This window comes from Budorcas taxicolor, chromosome 7 (genome assembly GCF_023091745.1).
Source record: "Budorcas taxicolor isolate Tak-1 chromosome 7, Takin1.1, whole genome shotgun sequence".
In the NCBI taxonomy this organism is placed as follows: Eukaryota; Metazoa; Chordata; class Mammalia; order Artiodactyla; family Bovidae; genus Budorcas; species Budorcas taxicolor.
This window is the reverse complement of record NC_068916.1, coordinates 68,509,302-68,531,267: the sequence shown is the minus strand read 5'-3', so window position 1 is coordinate 68,531,267 and position 21,966 is coordinate 68,509,302. Positions and strand designations below refer to the sequence as shown.

Genomic DNA, 21,966 nt, shown 5'->3' with positions numbered 1-21,966 from the left:
TGGAGAGCACTCGTCTCCGGGTCCAAGGATTTCAGCTTGGATCTTGGAAAGGCTTTCCCTGCAGAGAAGTATGTGGGAAAAGATGAGCCCTGGAGTCTGAGATCTTCATTTCCAGCCCTGTGTGTGTGATCGGGGGCAGCCTATTACCCATCCAAGCCTGAGTTCTCTATCTGTAAGATGGAAAGAGTACTAATAGCACTGACCCCACCCAGGGAGGCTGGAAGACTCGAACAGAAACTCAGACTTTACCAGTTGCCCAAGGTGTGCTATTTGATCAGGTTATTTCATCTGCAGAATGGGGCAAATAGCAGTATCTAGCTCATGGACATTGTGAGGATCTCATGAGATGAACATGTGCAACATACTTGGCCTGGAGCTTGACTCGGTAACGTGGGTGTATTATTGCCAGAGTGCTTGAGACTTCAAAGATGCATGAATGCTAGTTTGTGTGTGTGTGTGTGTGTGTGTGTGTGTGTGTATGTGCGTGTCTGTACATATATACTAGTGGGCTTTGCTCTTCTGCCACTTACTAACCATGAGACTTTGAAGACATGCCTCAGATTTCATCATCTATAAAACAGGGATAATTATATTACATAGGACTGTCATGAAGACTAAATGAAATATTATTTGTACTGGGCATTTAAGTAGGAGCTCCATAAAATAGCTGTTATTACTAAAGCACTTAGTGAACTGTAAATAGTTGCATAAATATTATTTCTTACATAATTCTTAAGACTGCTATGTAGAGTTAACATTTGTAAAACCACCTTGAAACTAAGTGTTAGATGTTTCCTGTTAGATGATTTATGGTGGTTTAAGCTAGTGAGGTCATATGAAAAGTGCTCTGAAATAATGGTAAGGGGAAATTCTGTTCCATGGGAGTGATGCTCATGAGCCCTTGCTGGGAGGATTGAGGACAGGTGGGAGATTGACTTTATCCCCCCTTTCTTGTTCCTCGGCTCAGCTGTTGGCCCCAGGCACGCTGTGCCGTGAACAGGCCCGGCAATGCGACCTCCCGGAGTTCTGCACGGGCAAGTCCCCCCAGTGCCCCACCAACTTCTACCAGATGGACGGCACCCCTTGTGAGGACGGCCAGGCTTACTGCTACAATGGCATGTGCCTCACCTACCAGGGGCAGTGCCAGCAGCTGTGGGGCCCTGGTAAGGCGCTCCCCAGGGAGCGGACCACCCTCCTGCCACTCCACTGCTTCCTAGCCAGCCTCCCCCTTCAGACACTCTGGATTGCTTAGAATCAGGCTTTCAAAGAGCATCTCCAGATATTACCTTTTTTAATCCCCTTGCCTCAAGGTAGACTTTCAGTAGGAGGCAGTAGACAGTGTTCTTCCTAGTTTCTTGATGCTTTAAATTCTCACAGTGAGTGAATGGATAAGAATAATCCAATAAAACAGGTGGAGGATAGAGCTGTGAGCAAAGTGTCAACTATGAGATGGGATTTTTTTTTTTCATGTATCGTATTGGCAAAGACTGAAGAATTAATATGATAAGTTGGAATGATAATACTGTAACAAGAACAATAGTAATATAGTTGTGGAGAAAACCATATTATACATGTGGGGGAACAGATGTGTACAACCCAATGGAAAGCACTTTGGAGACACCAGACTTTTAAGTGTACCTATCATTGGACCCATCCATACTACTGCTTAGGGATGTGTCCTACCTTTGTATTTGGCCAAGTAGATTTACAAGGATATTTATTACAGCATTGTTAGAGCAATAACAACCCATAAATCCTTCAATAAATCCTAGCAGTTAAGGTAATTCTGGCTCACGCATACATTGGTACTCCATAAGCTGAATAAGAGGGTGCAGCTCTGTATGCACTGTGTAAAAACAGTCATGTGAATAGACTATGCTGCCACTCTCCAGACTATGCTGCCACTCTCCAGACTATGCTGCCACTCTCCAGACTATGCTGCCACTCTCCAGACTATGCTGCCACTCTTTAGACTATGCTGCCACTCTTCAGACTATGCTGCCACTCTCCAGACTATGCTGCCACTAGAGATAGATTATCTCTAGAAGATACACAAGAATTGTATCTAGAAGGTAGAGATAAAATTATCTTTAGAAAATACACTATTAATTGATTGCTTCTCCAGGCTTTAGGGATGTAGGAACTGGAATGACTAAGTAGAAAAAACTGAAAGACATATTTTATTCTTAAACATCTTCTGCAGGTATTACCTTTATTTAAAAAAGAAAAGAAAAAAAAAAAACATAACAAACACCTGAAATGAGATAGGGCTTCTTCATGAGAAAGAAGGCTTAGCACACAAACCTCCCATAGATATGACACCTCAATAAAATGTAAAGAACTGATATAAAACCTTTTTTTATGAGTAGGTCTTGAGAAGGTGAGGGTGGATAAAGGGGTAAAGAAAAGGCTGAATATTCCCTCCCACAAAACTTCCTTAACTTCCTGATTTTGCCAAGGGCTAGCTCTGTCCTTTGGGGGCTTCTGACTCCTACTAAAGTTGGCTAGTGTGCTAATAAATGTTTCTTGCCCACCCAGGAGCCCGGCCTGCTCCTGATCTCTGCTTCGAGAAGGTGAATGTGGCGGGGGACACCTTTGGAAACTGTGGGAAGGACATGAATGGAAAACACAAGAAGTGCAACATGAGGTGATGACCATAAGGCAGACCCCATGAGATGAGGATGAGAAAGCAAGTCCTGCTCTTTCGTCACTCCTGCCCACTCATCAACTTGGCTGGCCCTAGAGCAGGCCCTTAAGTAAATCTTTTCCAGGCCCTTTCGACAATGCACCATTCAGCCCTAAGGAAGTCAGAGGGAGGGTGTGGATACAATGCTTCCTAGAAGACAGGTCACATTTCCTTTTGGGACCTTCTTATACTAGGGCAGCCCATCAGCCCTCTTGAGTCATTTCCACAGGGTACTAATTACACCCTCATGTGAATAGCCTGTCATTCACCCAGTCATTCATTCATTTCAACCATCCATCCACCTACCCACCCATCCACTATCTATTGTGGATTTACCATGTGCCAGACACTGGGCTGAGTACATGGAACTTAACAGGATAGTGTAATAATGGAAATATGGTGGGAGCCACCTAACCCACCTTAGTGGGCTGAAGTGGTTTCCCAGAGGAAGTTATGCTTAAGCTGCGATCTGGAGAAAGTATCTATTTGAACAGGATAAGGAATGATGCTGATACATGGGAGAGTGTCCCAGGCAGAGAAATGAGTAGAGAAAAGCTGGTGGTAGGAAGAATTGATAGCAACTTAATAAAGTACAATGTTGGGGTGCAGTGGGGGGGAGGCCTGCTACTAAGAAATGAGCCTGGTTAGTTGAGCAGGGACCAGATTATGAGAAACCTTGAGTACATGGCTAGGGGAGTTTGGACTTTGGCTTGAGAGCAGTTTGGAAATTAGGCCCTTGTAGGGCAAGTCTGGAGCAGGGAGATCTGTTTCCTGGTGTCTAGGTGAGAGAGGATGGTGGTGTGAACTTGGGTTGGTATATAGGATGGAGGAGGGAGGTTTGGGATGACACCAGGCTTCTGGCTGCAACACCCGAGTGTTTGGGCGGGTACAAAGAGCACAAGGGGTTAGGTGGCTCAGGTCAGGCAGTTGTTCTTGCGGTAAAGGGGACTTCCCAAGGCCAGCCCTCTGGCTACATCTGCTTGGGAATAAGGATGTAGCATCCTATCCTTGGTCTAAGACCACACAGAGGAATTCTGGCTGAGTCCCTACAGCACACTCATTGCGTTTTGCCTCTCCGCCATACAAACCTGCTGTCCCAGTCGAGAAAGATTGAAGCTCTTTGGTGTCCCAGCTCTTCCCTGTCTCTGATTCCATCTCCTTCCCTCTCCTCTCTTGGGCTCAGAGATGCCAAGTGTGGCAAGATTCAGTGTCAGAGTTCTGAGGCCCGGCCCCTGGAGTCTAATGCAGTGCCCATTGACACCGTCATCGTGATCAACGGAAGGCAGATCCGATGTCGGGGCACCCACGTCTACCGAGGTCCTGAGGAGGAGGGTGACATGCTGGACCCCGGCCTGGTGATGACTGGTACCAAGTGTGGCCATAACCATGTAAGTTCCTTCCTCCAGCCTCACTCAGCCTCTGGGTTGCAGAGGGCAGTGATTGAAGTGGGAGTCTAGGGGAGGATGCCTGGGTTCAAATCCCAGCTTCCCCAACCTCTCTAGCCCTATGGCTTGCATTCTTTATAGAGCATGTTATTAAGAGCAAGACCCACCCCCATAGAATTGTTGTATGGATTAAATGAGATAATCCCTGTAAACTGTTTAGAAGGATTGGCTATTATATCTCTTTTATCCTCATCATTAATTATCATATGAATTATGAAATGGTCTAAACTAGGAGTCCGGGAAGCCTGGGCCCGCTATCTGAGAGTTACCACATCTGAAAGCACTCGGTGTAGTACCTGGCACAAAGTAAACAGCTATCACCATGGTCATTATCTTTAAGTATAATATTTAAATTAGTACATATTAATATACAATTAAGCAATTAACATATAACCAATATATAGTAATATAGAATGAAATCAGACGTATTTATTATATGGGCTTCCCAAGTGTGGCACAGTGGTAAATAATCTGCTTGCCAATGCCGGGAGATTCAAGAGGCTTGGGTTCAATCCATGGGTCAGGGAAATCCCCTGGAGAAGGAACTGGTAACCCAGTCCAGTAGGCTTGCCTGGAGAATCCCATGGACAGACGAGCCTGGTGGACTACAGTCCATGGAGTTGTAAAGAGCCGGACACAACTTAGCAACTGAGCATGCACACACGCACATTATATTATTATATTTTCTTAAAATATAAGAGAAATAGCAGAACTTAGTTAATTGCCATCCTGTCCTCGACTCTTTAGGTTGTTTTTTTCATGATAATAGCCTGAAGCAGGCTGCCTTTTTGACTCCCACATGTTCTGAATGCAAAATCTCAGTCTCCTAATTGCCAACCAGTGTCCCTTCTGTTGTACTGACTGGTTTCTTCTCATTACAGATTTGCTTTGAGGGGCAGTGCAGGAACACCTCGTTCTTTGAAATGGAAGGCTGTGCGAAGAAGTGCAATGGCAACGGGGTACATATGCTGGGGATTCTGGGGCTCCTCTGCGATGATGTCCATGGGGGCAGGCACTGTGGGAGGCAAGAGCTCTCTAGGGTACTGACACTTCTTCCCTGCCCTGCCCTTGCTCCAGGTCTGCAACAACAACCAGAACTGCCACTGCTTCCGGGGCTGGGCCCCACCCTTCTGCAACACGCCGGGCCAAGGGGGCAGCATCGACAGCGGGCCCATGCCCCCCGAGAGTGAGTGGCCGGCCTGCGTGGTTCCTGCCCTGCTTTGTGAGGAGGGATGGGTGGTATAATGCAGAGGAATGATAAGTCAGCACTGTTGTCCTGATTTTTATAGATGAGAGAACAAGAGGGGCTGAGTGGGAGGAGTGGCCCAGGCTAGTGGCCTGGTGTGGGGCCCAGCTCAGTTGCTCTTCCTCCGCCTCTGTCCCTTCTCTTGAGGAGCCTGTTCCTGCTTACAGAGAGATTAAGACAGACCACAGGTTATTGAATAACCCATTCTATCTGGGGGTCAGTGGTAGCAACTGCGCCTTCTCAGTCACTTAAAATTAATCATGAACCTAGGTCACATTATAGTGACTCAGATGCCCTTTGATGGACAAAGCTTAAAATGAGCTAGAAACTCAGAAATGTTATTTCAGGGATTCTAGCTCTTTGGTTTCCAAACTTGAAAAAAATAATAACAAAAAAAAATGTTTTTTTTGAGCAAAATCTTTCAAGGAAGAAACTTCAATATGTAAAACAGTTAAAAGTAGTGTTTCACTGATCTATATATATTTTGTACATTTAGATTTATAATTCATGAGAACATTGAGGTGAGTTTGGTGAAACCAAATGTGAAATTGTGGATTATGTGTGAGACTTCCAATCTTAGATCAATCTATATGTCTCAGTGTTTTGTGGTTGCTTTGTGTCCAGGAAAATCATGATTTAGGCAGAAAACAAGTGGTAAATAATAATAGAGCTGGAATAATAGAGCTCCTTGCCTTATATGAAAAGGAATGCTTTTCAATTAAACTGAAGTAGCTGGAGAAATTTTACTGTGAAGTCTCTGCCAAGCAAGTTGACCTGATTATTGAAGCTAGTAATAATATGAGTGACTTCACAGTGGGATATAGTATGTGTTTTTTTGTTATAGTTTTTAAGTTAAAATAAGTAATACAAGGTAAATGACAATCAAGGATCTGAAGAGTATCTGGAGCATATTATTTGAAATCCTCTACTGAAGCTCCCTGTAGCTCAAATGGTAAAGGATCTGCCTGTGAGACAGGAGACCAGGGTTCAGTCCCTGGGTTGGGAAGTTCCTCTGGAGAAGGGAATGGCAATCCACTCCAGTATTCTTGCCTGGAGAATTCCATGGACAGAGAAGCCTGGCGGGCTACAGTCTGTGGGGTCGCAAGGAGTCGGACACGACTGAGTGACTAACACAGCAAGTGAAGCTCTAGCTGCTTCTAAATCTGCCACTTGGGTTCTGTTTCTGGAAGGTGCTGGTCCTGTGGTAGCTGGAGTGTTTTCAGCCATCTTTGTGCTGGTAGCCCTGATCCTGATGTACCGCTGCTGTAAACAGAACAACAAACCGGGCTACCTCAAGTCCTTAGCCCTCCCTTCCAAGCTGAGGCAACAGTTCAGGTATGATGGGGTGCTGTGAAGGACTTGAGGTCTGCTTGGGGGTCACAGCTTTCTGAAAGTAGTGCTTGGTTTTAGAAAAAGAAGGTGGTGGTGGTGGGTCTCATTTAGGTGGAAGGCAAATGCCCAGTGCACGTCACCCTCTCCCCTTCTGCTACGCTCCATGACCACGGCAAACATTACTACCTGATTTTTATTGTAAGTCAGCTTGATTGAGCCTGGTCATCACTTCCGAAGCCTTCTCAGCAGAATGCCCCAACCAATTCAAGCTGGAATGTGAAATGAAATCTATCCTGTATCTAATGGATTTCCTCCCCGTCTTAGAGCCCAGAAAGTGAGGCAGCAGAGGAAAACTGACTAGCTCAAGTCAATCACAGAGGTGGCTAGACATCAGCTCAAGACAGAGTAATTTTTGTCTTAAGTAATTCATTCCTGTGGATATTGAAAATGTATAGTCTCCAAGTCCTCTGTTATAAATCATACCTTTTCCAGAGGAGATTTTTAAATCCCAGGTCCTCCTGGGATGATGCCTGAGGGAGATTGGTTGATGGCTGGTAACATCCTTGTCTTTTTGGGGGGAGAAAGGTTTTAAAAGGGTGAAGAAAAGATACTGAGGCACACTGTACTGTGTATGAGGCCAACTGTCTTTCCTTGGGAGTTTTCCACTGGCCACTGTCTCCATGCCGAGGGAGCTGGGCTTCAGGAGGGCCAATCCCACTTCCGCCAGAGCAGATTCAGGGAAGACTGAGCTGCTGGCTGGCCACACCTCGGTCAGAGCGAACTCAGGCAATGACCTTCAATGAACAACCTGTGCTTCTCCTTCCTTGTTACTAGCTGTCCCTTCAGGGTGTCTCAGAACAGTGGAACAGGCCATGCCAACCCGACGTTCAAGTTGCAGACACCCCAGGGCAGGCGAAAGGTAAGGGCTTTGCACCATGAACTTTACTACTTTGACCTTCTGTCTTAGGACTGTGCTAGATTTTCCCTTAAGCACCTTTGTGGGCCCCTTGGGATTGGTAATAAACGACACTTTCTTGGCCTGAGAGATGGTCAGCTGGTTCTACCATCCCCTTATGACTTAAAAGTTGCATCTCACCTCTGGGATCCGAGGTCTTTGTTCGTGCCAGTGGGACACCCAAGGCCACCCCCAAGTTTTTAAGTGCATTAAGGGTTCCTGTATCTCAGGCGTTCCTCGTCTTATGCATACAGGTGACCAACACTCCTGAAACCCTTCGGAAGCCCTCCCAGCCTCCTCCCCGGCCCCCTCCAGACTACCTGCACAGCGTGTCACCACCTGCGCCATCGCCAGCACACCTCAGCAAGACTGCTAGAAACTCCCCAGGGCCCAGACCATCAGTAGAGAGGAAAGAGTCATCCAGGGGACCGCCCCCAAGCCGGCCAGTGCCCCCTGCACCTAAGTGCGTCCTCTCCCAGGTAAGTGGCTTCTCAGCAACCCTGGATCAGGAGCAGCACTTGTCAAGCCATCAGCCATGAGGAATGATGGAGGCTGGGAAGAGAGCTTGCTGAGTCCTGGGCTGGCTGCCTTTTCTGCATTCTGGTCCATATTGGGCACACAGAATGTGGGGTGATGCGATGGGAAATATGCTACAGGGACTTCCTCCCTGGTTGGCCTCCTCTGTGACAGCCAGCGCCCACCTTCCACCCCAAATATGCATGTGCAGTCAGTGTTTCAGTTCCCCATGGTCTTTTCCTCTCTGCTAGGCCTTTGCAAATGCTGTTTCCTCTGCCACATACACTTTGCATCAACATCACATGTTCATTCTTAGATTTCCTGTTAAATGCTGCTTCCTCCAAAAAGCCTTCTCTGACCCCCAAGCCGAAGTTTGGTGTCCCTGCATGTCTTTCATCATAGTACTTTTTCCACCAAGTTGTGCCGATCAGTACCTTGCACTAGTCGGAAAGTCTTCCTGAGGGATGTAGGGTGATGCTTTGCTCATCTGGGGGGCAGGTCAAGGGGCCTGGCCTCTGGGAGGGGTGGGCAGGGTCTGGGCTCTCCCCCCATCACTGGTGTTCTTTAGAAGCAGAGCCATCTTCCCCAGCAGTCTGTTTACCCGGCGTGTCTGTGTTCTGATGGCTCTAGCTACACCTTCCGGCAGGAGTTCCTACAGCACAGACACAGATGTTAGGTGGTGGCCAGGCGTGGTGCCTTCCGGAACCACCTGTGTTTTACCCTCAGTTGGGGTAGGGGACTTGCCCATTTTCCTCCTGGGACTGTTGTTCTTGGGCATGGTCCAGGGGGCCCAGGCTGTCCCTGCCCCTAAGGACTGTGGTTGGCTCCAGGTCCTGGGGTCCCTGGGACATGGCAGCATCATGGTTCAGCAGAGCCAGGAGCAACAGGTTTGGTTCTCTGATGATGCAAAGCTGCTGCAAGTGCATGCTCCGTTGCTCAGTCATGTTCGACTCTGTGACCCCGTGGACTGTCATCCACCAGGCTCCTCTGTCCATGGAATTTCCCAGGCAAGAACACTGGATCGGGTTGCCATTTCCTTCTCCAGGGGGATCTTCCCAGCTCAGGGATCGAACCTGCATCTCCCGAATCTGGCAGGCAGATTCTTTACTCCTGTGCCACCTGGGAAGCCCTGCAAAACTGCTGCTCTCCCATGTTTCTCATCTGGGGCAGGAGTGGGATAGGAAATTCCATACAGAAAGAGAAAAGAAAGACTGACAGGGAGAGAAGAGGCCAGAAGAGGGAGGAGAGCAGAGGACAGGGAGAGTGCTGGGCTCCTTGGGCAGCTGTAACCGACACCAGAGTCTGGGGGTGGGGTGGTGCCGAAACCACAGACTGCTTAATTCCTGACAGTTTTGGAAGCTGGAAGTCCAGCAGGTTTGTTTTTTCTGCGACAGCTCTCCTTGGCTTGCAGGTGACTGCATTCTCCTGTGTCCTCGTGTGGTCTCTCCTCTGTGCGTGTGTGCCCCGATGTCTCTGTGTGTCTGCAGAGAAGTCACATTGGATTAGGGCCCACTCTAAGGGCTTCATTTCAACATAATCACCTCTTTAAAGACTATGTCTCCAGATACACTCACATTCTGAGACACTGGGGGTTATAGTGGCCCCCACATGTGAGTTTTGAAGGCCACAGAAGGAGAGAGAAAGGGACTAAGAGGGGAGAAAGCAACCATGCGCAGACAAGGGTGTGAGGGGAGAACAGAGGGGGAGGGAGGGAGGGGGCAGTCCACTGAGACCAGTGTTCCAGAAAATCTCACACTGGAGGCTTGTTGAATGGAGATGGCTTCAGCCTGAGCCCAAGGTGCTGAGCAATAGGTTGGGGGAGGGGCTGGGTAGTGGACTCCAGCTGCAGGGAGCCCTGGAGGCTGCTAGCAGGAATCCAGAGCCCAGAAGGCCCCTCGGCCAGTGGCAGGTACCCCAAAATATACACCTCAAGCATGGCTTCAGGCCCAAACAGGGATTTCTCAACAGTGCTGAGGGCAGGCGGCAGGGATTCAGTCTGGGCAGACGCTTTCCTGGGACCCGTCCGAGGACTGAGTCTGCTGCCCTCAGTTTCTGTTTGGGGGAACTGTCTCACAGGGTTGGAGGGGCCAGGCCAAGGGCACGGTTTGTAAGTAGAGTAGCCAGGACTTGCACCTAGGGCTGACTCCAGACCCTTCACCACCCTATGTGTCAGGCCCTGGGTAGGCTCTGGGGGCATCCACACTCTCAGGTCTCAGCTCCACCACCTCCTAGCCTGGTGACATGGACCACTCTTGAGAGCTGGTAGGCAAAGCTTTGTAACCTCTTCTGCCCTTTCTGCACATGTGTGTGAACTTCTACTTTGTACCTGGCACTGGTGAGCAAAGCAGAAGCCATTTCTGCCTCCTGGAGCTCACAGCCTGCTGGGGAAGACACTGGTATGTGTGTAGTTACAGAAGTGGTTAGTGCTATGAAGGAGAGGTTCAGCTTGCTTACAAAGAGAGTTATCGGGGACTTGATCTAGTCTGGAAAATCTGGGAAAGCTTCCCTGAGGAGGTGACACTGGAGCTGAGACCTGAGGGGTGAGCAGGAGTTAGCAGGCTGTGAGGGGCAGGAGAGGTTCTTGGACCAGGGATCTGCTGGTAGGGAAGCTTTTTGATGAAGAGAGCCCACAGATAGAAGGAGCTTCAGAGCCCCTTTACCTGGGGCCCAAGGGGCTATGATAAGAAGCTGGAGAGCCAGGAGAGGCCAGACTGTGCCTTGGGCCTGGATTACAAATTGGATTTGCATTCAGTGGGAACAGGGGGGCAGTGGTGGGGTGTGGGTGATGTGAGCAGATTTGCTTTGGGATCTCTCTTTGGGCTTCATTTAGGGGAGAGGGAGGCACAGTGCTTAAGAGAGGGTTGAGAGATGTTTCTGGGGCTATTAATCTTCCTTTTTTAAAAAAAAAAACCTGGGTGAGGATTACGTTAGTGTGTTCACTCTGAAATTCATTTGGTTGTATATTTATGACTCATGTTTTTTATGTATATTACACTTTAATTAAAAAGTAGTTTTAAAAACTGAAAGGCCCACTCTGGTGGCATTTTATCAGAGGGGAATGAGGCTGAGTACACAGACATTATCAGTTACAAGGTTTAAACTATGTCCAGGGGAGAGGCGATGGTAGCATTGACAGGGTGAAGCCCATGAGAGGTGTATAGAAAGGAAAATAGACAGGACTTGGGCAACAGTTACTGCTAAGGGTTGGGAGGGGATGATCCCTGCCTGCACAGCTGCCCAGTGCCTGGTTTGGTTTGTGCAGCTTGACTGACAGAGGTGCTGCTGCTGTGGATGGAGCATTGGGCCAGAGCAGTTCAGGGACTGTTTCCACCCCAGAAAAACAGTGTTGGGTGAGGCCTCCAGTAGAGCCGAGTTGGGCTGGAGCAGACATGGCCAGTGGCACGACCCTGCACGGGGATGCCCAGTGTTGCCATGCTGAGGAGGTTCCTGCCCAGATCACCTCTGTTAGCATGTGTGCACGTGAGCACACACACACACACACACACACAAACACACAAATTGTTCATTTTGCACAGCAAGCAGCCAAGGGAGCACAGCATTTCCCCACTGCATCCTGACATCTGCACCCAGCTGTTGCTTCCGCCAGAAGGTCTCTGTCCTGGCCTCCAGGAGCCACTCTGGTTTGGCAGCTGTCTGGCCTGGAAGCGTGTGGGATCTCTTGGTCCTTAGGGGAAGGAATGGAGCCGGACGGTGTGGTTTTTCGGTCCCAAGAATCTGCTGCTCTTATTCATTTCTGCTCCCTGTTTTCTGCTGACTGAGAAGCTGCTTGCAGAAAATCTCTGATTTACTCCCACCCTCTCCCCATGCTTGCCATTTAGCCATTTTTATGCTCGCTCATGACCTTCTCAAGAAGGGGAACCATCCAGGTCAGCAGGCCCTGAAACCCTCACTTGTGGAATCAGCTTCTCTTGTACCAGCCTGGGGATCTGTGGTTGGTGGCATGGTCCAGTCTTTGCTCCTTAAAATTTGTTTTTTGATCACAGAAGAAATACAGTTATTTAAACTTTTCTGACTAGTGCAGAGTTTTATTATTATTTTTTCAACTAGTGGATGTTGAGTGCTCACTGTATATGAGGCCCTGTTCAGGAAGCTTGAGCTGTATCCCTGAATCAGACAGAAAAGGACCTCTGCTCCTCTTTCTCTAGTGGGGAACAGAGAGAGAAAATAAAAAATAAGGGAGTATACTGTGGTGGGATGGGGCAAGTGATATATACCAAGAAAAAAAAGTAGATTAGGATAAAGGGGTCTGGGAATGCTGAATGAGGGGGTGGTGCAGGTTTTTAAATCCTATTCCCTTTTATTTTTATTATCTAAAAAAATTTGGCTGCCCCATGGGGCATGTCATTCCCCAACCAGCAATTGAACGTGCACTCCCCGCAGTGGAAGCACAGAGTCTTAACCACTGAACATCCCAGCTGTTGTAGTTGGAGTCTTTAGAATTTGCTATATATAGTATCATGTCATCTGCATATAATGACAACTTCACCTCTTCTTTTCCAATTTGGATACCTTGTATTTCTTTTTCTGGTCTTGACTACTGTGGCTAGGACTTCCAATGTTATTTTGAATAGAAGTGGTGAGTGTGGGCATCCTTGTTCGGGATTGTAGTTGGGAAGGCTTTCAGCTTTTCACTGTCAAGTATTATGTTGGCTGTGGGTCTGTCATAAATCCCTTTTATTATGCTGAGGTATGTTCCCTCTATACCCACTTTGGTGAATTTCTGTTATGAATGAATGTTGAATTTTATCAAATGCTTTTTCTTCATCTATTGAGACAATCAGTGGTTTTTGTCTTTTCTTGATGTGTATCATATTAATTGATTTGCATATGTTGAACTATTCTTGTGACCCTGGGATGAATTCAGTTTGGTCGTGATGTGTGATCTTTTTTATGTGTTGGATTCAGCCTTTTAATATTTTGTTAGGGGCTCTTGCATCTACATTCATCAAAGATATTGGCCTGTAATTTTCTTTTTTGATCTTTGTCTGGTGTTGCTATCAGAGTGATAGTGGCTTCACAGAATGACTTAGGGAGTGTTCCCTTCTCTTTAATCTTCTGGAGTTGTTTGAGAAGGATTTAAGTTCTTCTTTGTCTGTTTGGTAGAATTCTCCAGTAAAGCCACTGGTCCTGGACTTTTGTTTGCAGGTTTTTTTTTTTTTTTTTTTTTAGAGATTATGTCTCACTTCTAGTGATGAATCTGTTCAAAGTATCTATTTCTTCCTGATTCAGTTTTGGAGGGCTGTATGTTTCTAGAAATTTGTTTGTTTCGTCTAGGTTGTCCAACTTATTGGTGTAAAATTGTTCAGAGTTTTCTCTTATGATTTTTTGTATTTTTGCAGTGTCTGTAGTTGTTTCTCCTCTTTCATTTCTTGTTTTATTTGGGTCCTCTGTCTTTTCCTCTTGGTGAGCCTGACCAGAGGTTTATTGATTTTGTTTATCCTTTCAGAAAACCAGCTCGTGGTTGTATTGATTGTTTTCTATTGTTTTTTAATCTCTGTTATTTGTTTCCTCTCTAATCTTTATTATTTCCTTCCATAAACTGACTTTAAGTTTTGTTTGTATAAACCAAACTGCTTTTTCTGATTCTTTCCGGTAGTAGGCTAGGTTGTTGAGAGTTGTCTTGTTTCCTGAGGATGGCCTGTATCACTGTGAGTTTCTCTCTTAGGACTGCTTTTGCAGCATCCCTAGATTGTGTGTGGTTGTGTTTTGCAGGGTGTGATAATTTTAAATAAGGCCATTAGGGAAGGCCTTATTGAGAAGGTAGTAAAACATGAAGGTAACGTGAAAGTACAAAGGAAAGAACTGTGCCACCCACAGACAACCAATGTGGAAAACATGATTTCTTCTTTTTAAAAACTTTATTTGCACAGGTAATATACATATATATACTTTTGTTAAAAAAAATTTGAATGTTCACTTGGACGACCCCTCTCACCATGCACAGCCCACTCTTAACCTCTGACCTCTGTTGTCAATTTGGTCTTCATCCTTTCTGACTCCCCCCACCATACCTTTGCATTTACATTGGTAAGGGACTGGGGGAGGGTGACTTGTTTCTCTAAACTGTCCTCCGCAGCTTGTACCACGCCTTGCCATTCCCCTTGGTCATCTTTCCACCTCAGCACTTACCAGCCTACTTCATTCTTTTAAAATGCTGCGTCATGTGTCACTGTGTAATTTTAGAAATTTGTTGATGAAAATTTTAATTATTTATAATTTCTTTTGCTGTCATAAACAGTGCTTTGAGGAATATCCTTGAGGTTTCATTTCTGTGGCCCTGTGCAAACAGTTCTCTAACATGGGCAAAAGGAAGTGGAATCATGTATTTAGGTCAGAGAATGATCACTTCTAAATTGAGTATGATTTCTGATTTTAATAGATACTGCCAACTTGCTCTACAAAAAAGCTTTTTTTCCTGAGCAGGTAAACATGGACGCACACAATCTGTTTTTATAAATGGGACCATTCTTTTTAAATGGTACATCCCTCTTCTCATCTGCTTTTGGCCTGTAACATACTGAGGACGTTTTCTCTTGAACGGGCGCCTCTGGCCTTTGAGTGAGGCTTGTGGCTTTCTCCACAGGATCTCTCCAGGCCTCGGCCGCCGCAGAAGGCGCTCCCGGCTAACCCAGTGCCAGGCCGCAAGAACCTGCCTAGGCCAGGTGGCGCCTCCATCCTGCGGCCCCCTCCCTCCGGCCCTCAGCAGACCCGGCCCCTGGTGGCACCTGCCCCAAAGGTGAGTCTTCAGAAACCCCTGAGGTAAAAGCTGAGAGCAGAGGGATCCAGGGGGCAAAAATATGGTTGAGAAAACTGACCAGTTCATGCTTCTTGGGTAAGGCTGAACTTCCAGAACAAAAGCCAAGGACAAAAAGCTTAGTGTTTCTTGGTGCCTGAGTCACTGTCCCTTAAATTGGTGATATCACCCCTGATGATACAGGTGTTTTAGTTTCACACGAAAGCTGATGTTAAGGAGGCTGAGCTCTGGTACCTTCACACCAGCTCTGCAGCTGATGAGCTGAGTGGCCCTGAGCAAGTCACTCTTGAGTCTCTGATGCCTTATCTTGAAAGAGGTTTTAGGAAGCAGCAGTAGGCAACCCCCCACCCCCACCCCGGGTTGCTGTGAAGATCAAGACAGTTAATTGCCATTAACTGCCAGCCTTTGGTAGGCTGTGCACAGTGGCCTTTCCTAATATATCTCCCTCGAAGCTGATGTATTCTGTGCGGCCAGTCCTGGGGGTTGGGGCAGACGGGAGCCAGTGAGGAAGCTGGCTGACTGCCCTGTGTTCCCACGAGGCTCTGCAAACTGCAGACTGAGGTACAGCTTTGTTGAGAGGGAGCAGAGGGGATAGCTGACCAGCTGGGGTCAGGAGTGGGGTGGCAGCGCCACCATGCCTCTCACTGGAGAGCTGATGGACAAGAAGGCACGTGGACAGACTTCTGTAGAAACCGTCGTTCCCAGCTGTCTGTCCCGTCTGCTCACCTATCACAAGCAAGAGGACAGCGCCCCACGATTCCATTAATCCGCACGGATCTGATGTCTCTCCCCCTCCTCTCGTTTTTCCCCAGTTTCCTGAATACAGATCACAGAGGGCTGTGGGGATGACTAGCTCGAAAATCTAGACTCGTCTATAGGGGCTTCTCCCTTCTCTTGAGGACTTTGAATACCACAGAGGAGCCATTAGCCATGGGCTCTGGAAGAAGCATGTCTGGCCGCCTCCGAGCTCCTCCTCCCCAGCTCCCCTCCTTCTGGAACCAGCGCATCTCTGAAAATCTCCTTCTCAACTCAGTGCCTCCTCGGCCTCCTCAGGGGCCCAGAGTGACTACTACCCCATGGCATCCAAGTGTTGTTTTGTGCAATATCCAGCCCCAGGTAGGAACAGGAAAGCAGAGGAAGACGGATGGCTGCTTCTCCCCCATCTGCCCTCCAGCTGGGCCGTCCCCCCAGAGGTGCCAGTCCAGCTGGTGCTGGTGGCCCCAGCTGGAGCCAAGCTGGGAAGCTGGTTTCGACCTTCAGGCCAGGACTCAGCTTGGAGAAGCCATTCATCCATGTCTGAGGCGGAGGGTACACATGAGAGCTTTCTATTGCTTCTGTCTTCCTCCATGGTCCCAGGCTGGCTGGAGGTGGGCACTTAGCCTCCCTTTTAGCTCTGGGATTGACAGGTCCCTCCCACTTCCCAGGGCTTGGTCAAGGTCATAACTCCTGGCTCAGTGGTCACATGTGAACAAATCAAGCCGTCTCCTTACCACCCCCCACCACCCCCAAACCCCTACCTCCCCATATTCCCATGGGTCACTCTGACTCAGACAGGTACTATTTGTAGGCGTTTAGACAGCAGGGGGAGCGCAGCCTGGGTCCCTCTGAGCCATCAAGCCAAAGGTCGCCATCCGCTCGCCATGGTTCTTGCTTGCTCTGTTTTCTCTTTTCTGCACTTTGCAAGTGCCTCGTGCTTTTGATTTCTCTTTCCCTGCTTGGACCTGCCCAATGTGTGGTGCTGTGGAATGCGATTCCCCAGCAGTCCCGACTTCCTGGGACCTGGTGCTGTGACTTGCAGGTCAGGGTCCTGCCTGACGGTTGGCCCCGGGATTTCCTGGTTTCTCAAGAGTGATGACTGGCGTGGCCTCGGGCCATGGCTGTGAGCTCCTGGCTTTACTGTCCGTGGTTTTGTGACCTCAGCAGAGTGCAGGTCTTCCTCTTACTCCCTGCCCTGAATCTGAGCATGGTCCTCAGGGACGGCGGCAGGTGTAGGGAAGGGAGCGGGTGTCCTGGGAACCCCATCTATACCCAGGCTGATCAGCAACGAGACAGGACTGTTGTCCTCTGAGCAGAGAGCAGACCTGTCTCTAGAACTTCCTAGAGAAGCAGCCTTGAGGGAACAGAGTCTGTGCTGGGACCAGCGAGACGATTCCTCATCCACTTCCTTGTGCTCTTTCCTCTGGTCCTGTCCTCCCCACAGGGAGGGGGGCTGTGCGGTGCTCTGCAGGCTGGGACAATTGTCAGAGTCACCGGCGAGGTCCTCTGGGACTGTCTCCCACCCCAGATGTGCTGGTTATCTGGGGACTGCCCACCTCCTGCAATGAACAGATGTTTGCTCTTGAAAACCTCAGTTCAAGGAAGAGGCTTGAGTTCTCACCCCCAGCCACTAGCCCAGGGCCCCATTCTAGCTCTCCATACACAATGGGTGCTTAATCTATGTTCTGGGTTTGGAGACAAGTGGGAGATTTGGGCTGTGCACCTGGGGGACTCTTGGGGTAGATTTAGAAAGAGCTCAGGAAATGAAGTTCTCCTCCCTCAGGTAGTTAGGTAGTTGTGATGTTGGTGATATTTACACCTCTGTCTTGCTGACAAGGGTCCTGGTTGCGCCCCACACCCAATGTCCATCATCCTCACTTCCTGGTGGGGCCAGGGGACAGCCTTCCATTTAAGCATGCTACTCTAGATGCCCCAGGCCTCACGGCTGGGTCCCAGAAAATGAAAGGCTAAAACACTTCCCCCACCAAAATCACCCTTAAGCCCAATCCCATGCCTCACCAATGATCCTGTGGTTCCGTCCAGCTTTCCTCCCCCACATCAGGAGGTGGAAGGCTCTGAGGTGTGAGCCTCTTGAATCTGAAATCCACCCTCCCTGGAACCAAACCGGAAAGAGACCTGGGTTGTTGCTTTCTTGTGTGTTTGTTTCCCATTATTTTAGTACCACCTCCATGTGATAAAAATTGTACTGTGAACTGGAAGATGGTTGAATTTTTAAAATCTGGTAAGACTTTTGGCAACCTGTTCTCTTTACTGTTTCTCTCCTGGTTCTCTTCAGGGAGGCAGGAGGCACCATTCTGGCAGGCCAGGGAGGCTGCCCAGGGGGACAAGACTGGCTACTGTGGCCCGCTTTTCCCCTCCTGTGTCCATGTGCTGCTTTGAGGTGACAAAACCCAGTATGGATTTAGGGAAGGAAGGACTTTACTCATAGGGATTACTGCAAGACTGGGGAAGGGAATGTTGAGTCAGGGGCACTGGGCAGTTGCTTTAGGAGAATGCTTGGGTGAGCTGAGCGGCTGCAAGATCCATAAGCATCTCACAGCTCAGAAGGAAGAGGCCTTTTATAGGAAGGAGTGAGCATGGCTGGAAAGAACCACATTCAGGGACAGACTTTGTGCTCAGCCTTTGCGGGAGGGGCTGATGCTGGCTCTGGCCGAGGGCGAGTCCATGCTCAGGGTCTGATGGAGAGGAAAGGAGCTTAACTGAGGCTTGGTGGAATGACTTAACCAGCCTTCTGTTCAGATGGAGACTATGTAAATCTTTTTAGAAGCTAACTTAGCCTCCCACCATTTTTTCAACCCTAGACTTGTTTTCCTTAAGAGCCTGGGAGGCATCTCTGAAATGTAAACCTCAAGGGATCTCAAGGGAGCTTGCATTGGCTCTCCTTGTCTCAGTGGGTTTTAGCCCAGGCACTGGGCTCCAGTGGTAACTGCCTGCTTACCTTTGGTTCTTTTTAGCCCTGTTTACTTCTCCCTGTAAAAGAAAAGCTCCTTTCTGTCCCAGCTCTGAGAACCTTGCAGATCTTACAGTGTCTTGTTGTAGATCTTACAGTGATGTCGTAGCCCCATCCACTATGGCCATGACCCCTCTCCATCTCTTGCTGTAATCCTTTAGAACAAAGCCTCCTCTTACCCGTGTCAGAATTTTTATTTCTTTTTTTTGGCCGGGGGTATAGAAAACTCTCATGTTTTAAATTGGGGACTGGTTTTAAAGTCAGAGATTGCGTTAAATGTATGTACAACAGCTCTGCAGGACACCCAAGAAAACCAAGACTATGCCAACTGGAATGGTGCCCCACCCCTCCCTAGGGAACCTGGTAAAGGAGAGGATCTGTAGAATCCACGCCGAGTGCCCCCAGGGCCACCCACCCTCTCTCACCACCCACTGTGTGTACGTACGTATGTGTCTGGGATCCAGGGCAATGTGAATTTTCTTTTTATTTGGGAGATTGTTCACGGAAAACAGATCCTCTTTTCTCTCATTCACCTATTAATTGTTTACAATATTTGTATATCTATGCAAAATACTTGAATGGGCCATGGTGCCTTTTTTCCTTGTTTGTATTTAATTAAATTGTCATTTGAAATGTTGGCTGTTTTGACAGCTCGTTTGTTTGTTTTCATGTTGTATTGGCTAGCCTGGATAGGATCCATCCCTGAGGACTCCTCAGAAGAGTTCCCACGGGGACCATCCACCCAGCTTGTCAGACCACTGTGGAAGAACCTGAGCCACAGAGAAGCCTGGGGTCTTGGCTTGTCTTTGCACCTGGACAAAGGCTGGTCTAGTTTAGGTCTGGGGTCACTCGGGACATGAGTGATACAGACCTACCTTGAGGATTTGTGGGGGCTTAGGCTCTTACTTAGCATTGTGATTGGTTCCTCCTAAGGGCTCAGGCATCAACAAGGGATGGTAAAAACAAACCAACGAATAAACAAGGGATGTGCAGAAGTCTTCAGCGGACTGTGTTCCCCAGACAACCTTTCCCTCTCTAGTGAAGGCTGGGCTACAGAAGACACTGGAGGGACAGGACCTCCTTGATAGCCACAACTCTCCAGAGACTGGGGCCTGGCCTGGCCCCACCACCCCCAGCACTAGAAGAACCAGTTTAATTGTTCCATGTCCAAGGAGGGCCGAGATGTAAGCATCAAGTAAACACACTCAGAGGTCTTTATTACTGACCCCACAGACCACACTCTCAGGGCCCTCAGATCATGACCATTCTCGACATCCAACGGGTTGCACTGATTTTAGTTAGAGAAATCCACAGTTATTCAAAATTGGGGCTTTGAGGCTGGAGTGCATGCAGAAAGCCAGTCTGTTCATTGGCGCTCTAAGGCCAGCAGGAGTTTGGCCTGGGCTTGGCTGTGCTGAGGGCCCGGGCCATAAACACAGGCACAGGTATGGAGTTACACAGTGGGGCTCTACACCAGCGCGGGGGGCTGAGGGCCAGGGCTTCCTTCTTGACAAATATACTGACTCCCTTACCTCCGTATCAATGATCCTTGAATCAACTGTCACATTCTCACTGCTGGAAAGAAGACAGGAAGGGAGACGATATTAATTCTCTCTCTCCAGCTGCTCTTGGTTTTTTGACTGTCTCCAGCCAAATGTGGGGGGACCACAGGCAGTCCCCAAAGCAGGTGGTGGTGCAGCAGTTGTGGCACGCCGCCTCCCAGGGTGCGCAGCTCATCAGTGGAGTGGGGACTTGGTGGCAATCTGGTCCATGGCCAGAATGACACCCTGGACCTAGCTTACACCCCCACTTGGTCACTGAAGTTCAAAGCTGATTCCACTGGCCCACCCTCCAAGACTTCAGCCCAGAAGTTACCCAGAGGAGACTTCCCTGGCAGCCTAGTGGTTAAGACTTTGAGCTTCCACTGCAGAAGGGGACTTCCCTGTGGTCCAGTGGTTAAGACTCCATGCTTCCACTGCAAGGGGCATGGGTTCAGTCCCTGGCCTGGGAACTAAGATCCTGCATGCTGCATTTTAAACACACACACGCACTCAGGGATTACCTTTCCAACCTGGGTTCTTGGTCAGCCACCAGAGTAAACACAGGTTAGCCTCTGGTTTCCAGAGAGCTTGTGTCTGCTCTCTGCCAAATCCTGACTCTGCTCCTCACTCTTCTCCCCGTCTCCCCAAATCATATTGTGGTTTACTCCTTGAGGAAAAGGAAAGTGCATTCTATTCGACAACCAGGCTGCTTTTAAGAGTGGTGCAACTGCTGTTCTCTTAGAGTAAGGCAGAATGAAACTCTGGGCTTGGCCAGCAGAGCTCAGCTGGGAGGCACCTTTTGTTGTGGTGGTTGTTTGTGTTGTTTCGAGTTCTCGGACAACCACCTGAATGTGTCTGTGACCAACTCCTTGGGGTGCATCTAGAGAGGGGCCTTTCCAGGTGGCGCTAGCAGTAAAGAACCCGCCTGCCAATGCAGGAGACATAAGAGATGTGAGTTCAGTCCCTGGGTTGGGAAGATCCCCTGGAGGAGGGCACAGCAACTCACTCCAGTATTCTTGCCTGGAGAATCCCATGGACAGAGGGGTGGGCTTGCAAGAGTTGGACATGACTGAAGCAACTGAGAACAGCACAGAGGTAAGGGTAGGGGTGGGGAGGATGGAAGCAGATGCTAAGCTCCAGACTGGCTGCTCTGGGAATGGGGCTGGTGGCAGGGTTTCCCTGAGACATCAGGCGGCTTTCACAGTAAGAAGGTCAGCTGAGGTCTTGTTTCCGTCTCCGAAAATGAGGTGGCAACAGCAACAAGACATTTGCCAAGAGTTGTGTGTCTACTGGTTCCGGATGGGGGGCATGGCGAGTTGCTCTCTGGGCCCCGGGGAGCCAGGTGCACTTCAGCCTTGGACTTGGGAACAGTGAGTCAGTCTCAGGAGGAGAACTTCCTGATGACCAGCGTTTCAGGGAAGTTCCTGGCTTGCGCTACATTCAATGGGTCAAATCTGATCTTGCCCACAACACAGAGGAAACAAGTGGGAAGGGAGGTCCGGGGACCTGCTGGCACCAAGTAAAGTAGGGTATTTGGTCACAGAGGCTGTGTTTCCAGGAAGTTATACCACCACTGCTCACTGAGTAGGGATTTTTCTCCTGGAAACAGCGATGAGGTATAAATCAAAGTCTCAAGAAAAGAGCCCATTGGTAAGAGTTCTGTTGGAAGTAACCAGGTGGCTCTGAAATCAAGCAGTCAGGCTGTACCACAGGGCTCATCCTTTCACTTCTCTACTTCAGGCT

General features: G+C 48.6%; 1 protein-coding gene across 2 annotated transcripts in view; it reads left to right on the top strand.

Moving 5' to 3' along the window:
* Positions 1-19,272, top strand: part of ADAM19 (ADAM metallopeptidase domain 19) — a 94,903-nt gene extending 75,631 nt beyond the window's left edge. For both annotated transcript variants that reach the window (XM_052643130.1, XM_052643129.1), the window contains 10 exons: positions 968-1,163; positions 2,539-2,647; positions 3,870-4,074; positions 5,013-5,090; positions 5,209-5,317; positions 6,568-6,712; positions 7,544-7,628; positions 7,919-8,143; positions 14,785-14,937; positions 15,768-19,272. In XM_052643130.1, coding sequence (XP_052499090.1) covers positions 968-1,163; positions 2,539-2,647; positions 3,870-4,074; positions 5,013-5,090; positions 5,209-5,317; positions 6,568-6,712; positions 7,544-7,628; positions 7,919-8,143; positions 14,785-14,937; positions 15,768-15,821 — 1,359 coding nt within the window. In that variant the 3' untranslated portion in view covers positions 15,822-19,272. The remainder of the gene's footprint in view (positions 1-967; positions 1,164-2,538; positions 2,648-3,869; positions 4,075-5,012; positions 5,091-5,208; positions 5,318-6,567; positions 6,713-7,543; positions 7,629-7,918; positions 8,144-14,784; positions 14,938-15,767) is intronic.
* The last annotated feature ends 2,694 nt before the right edge of the window (positions 19,273-21,966 follow it).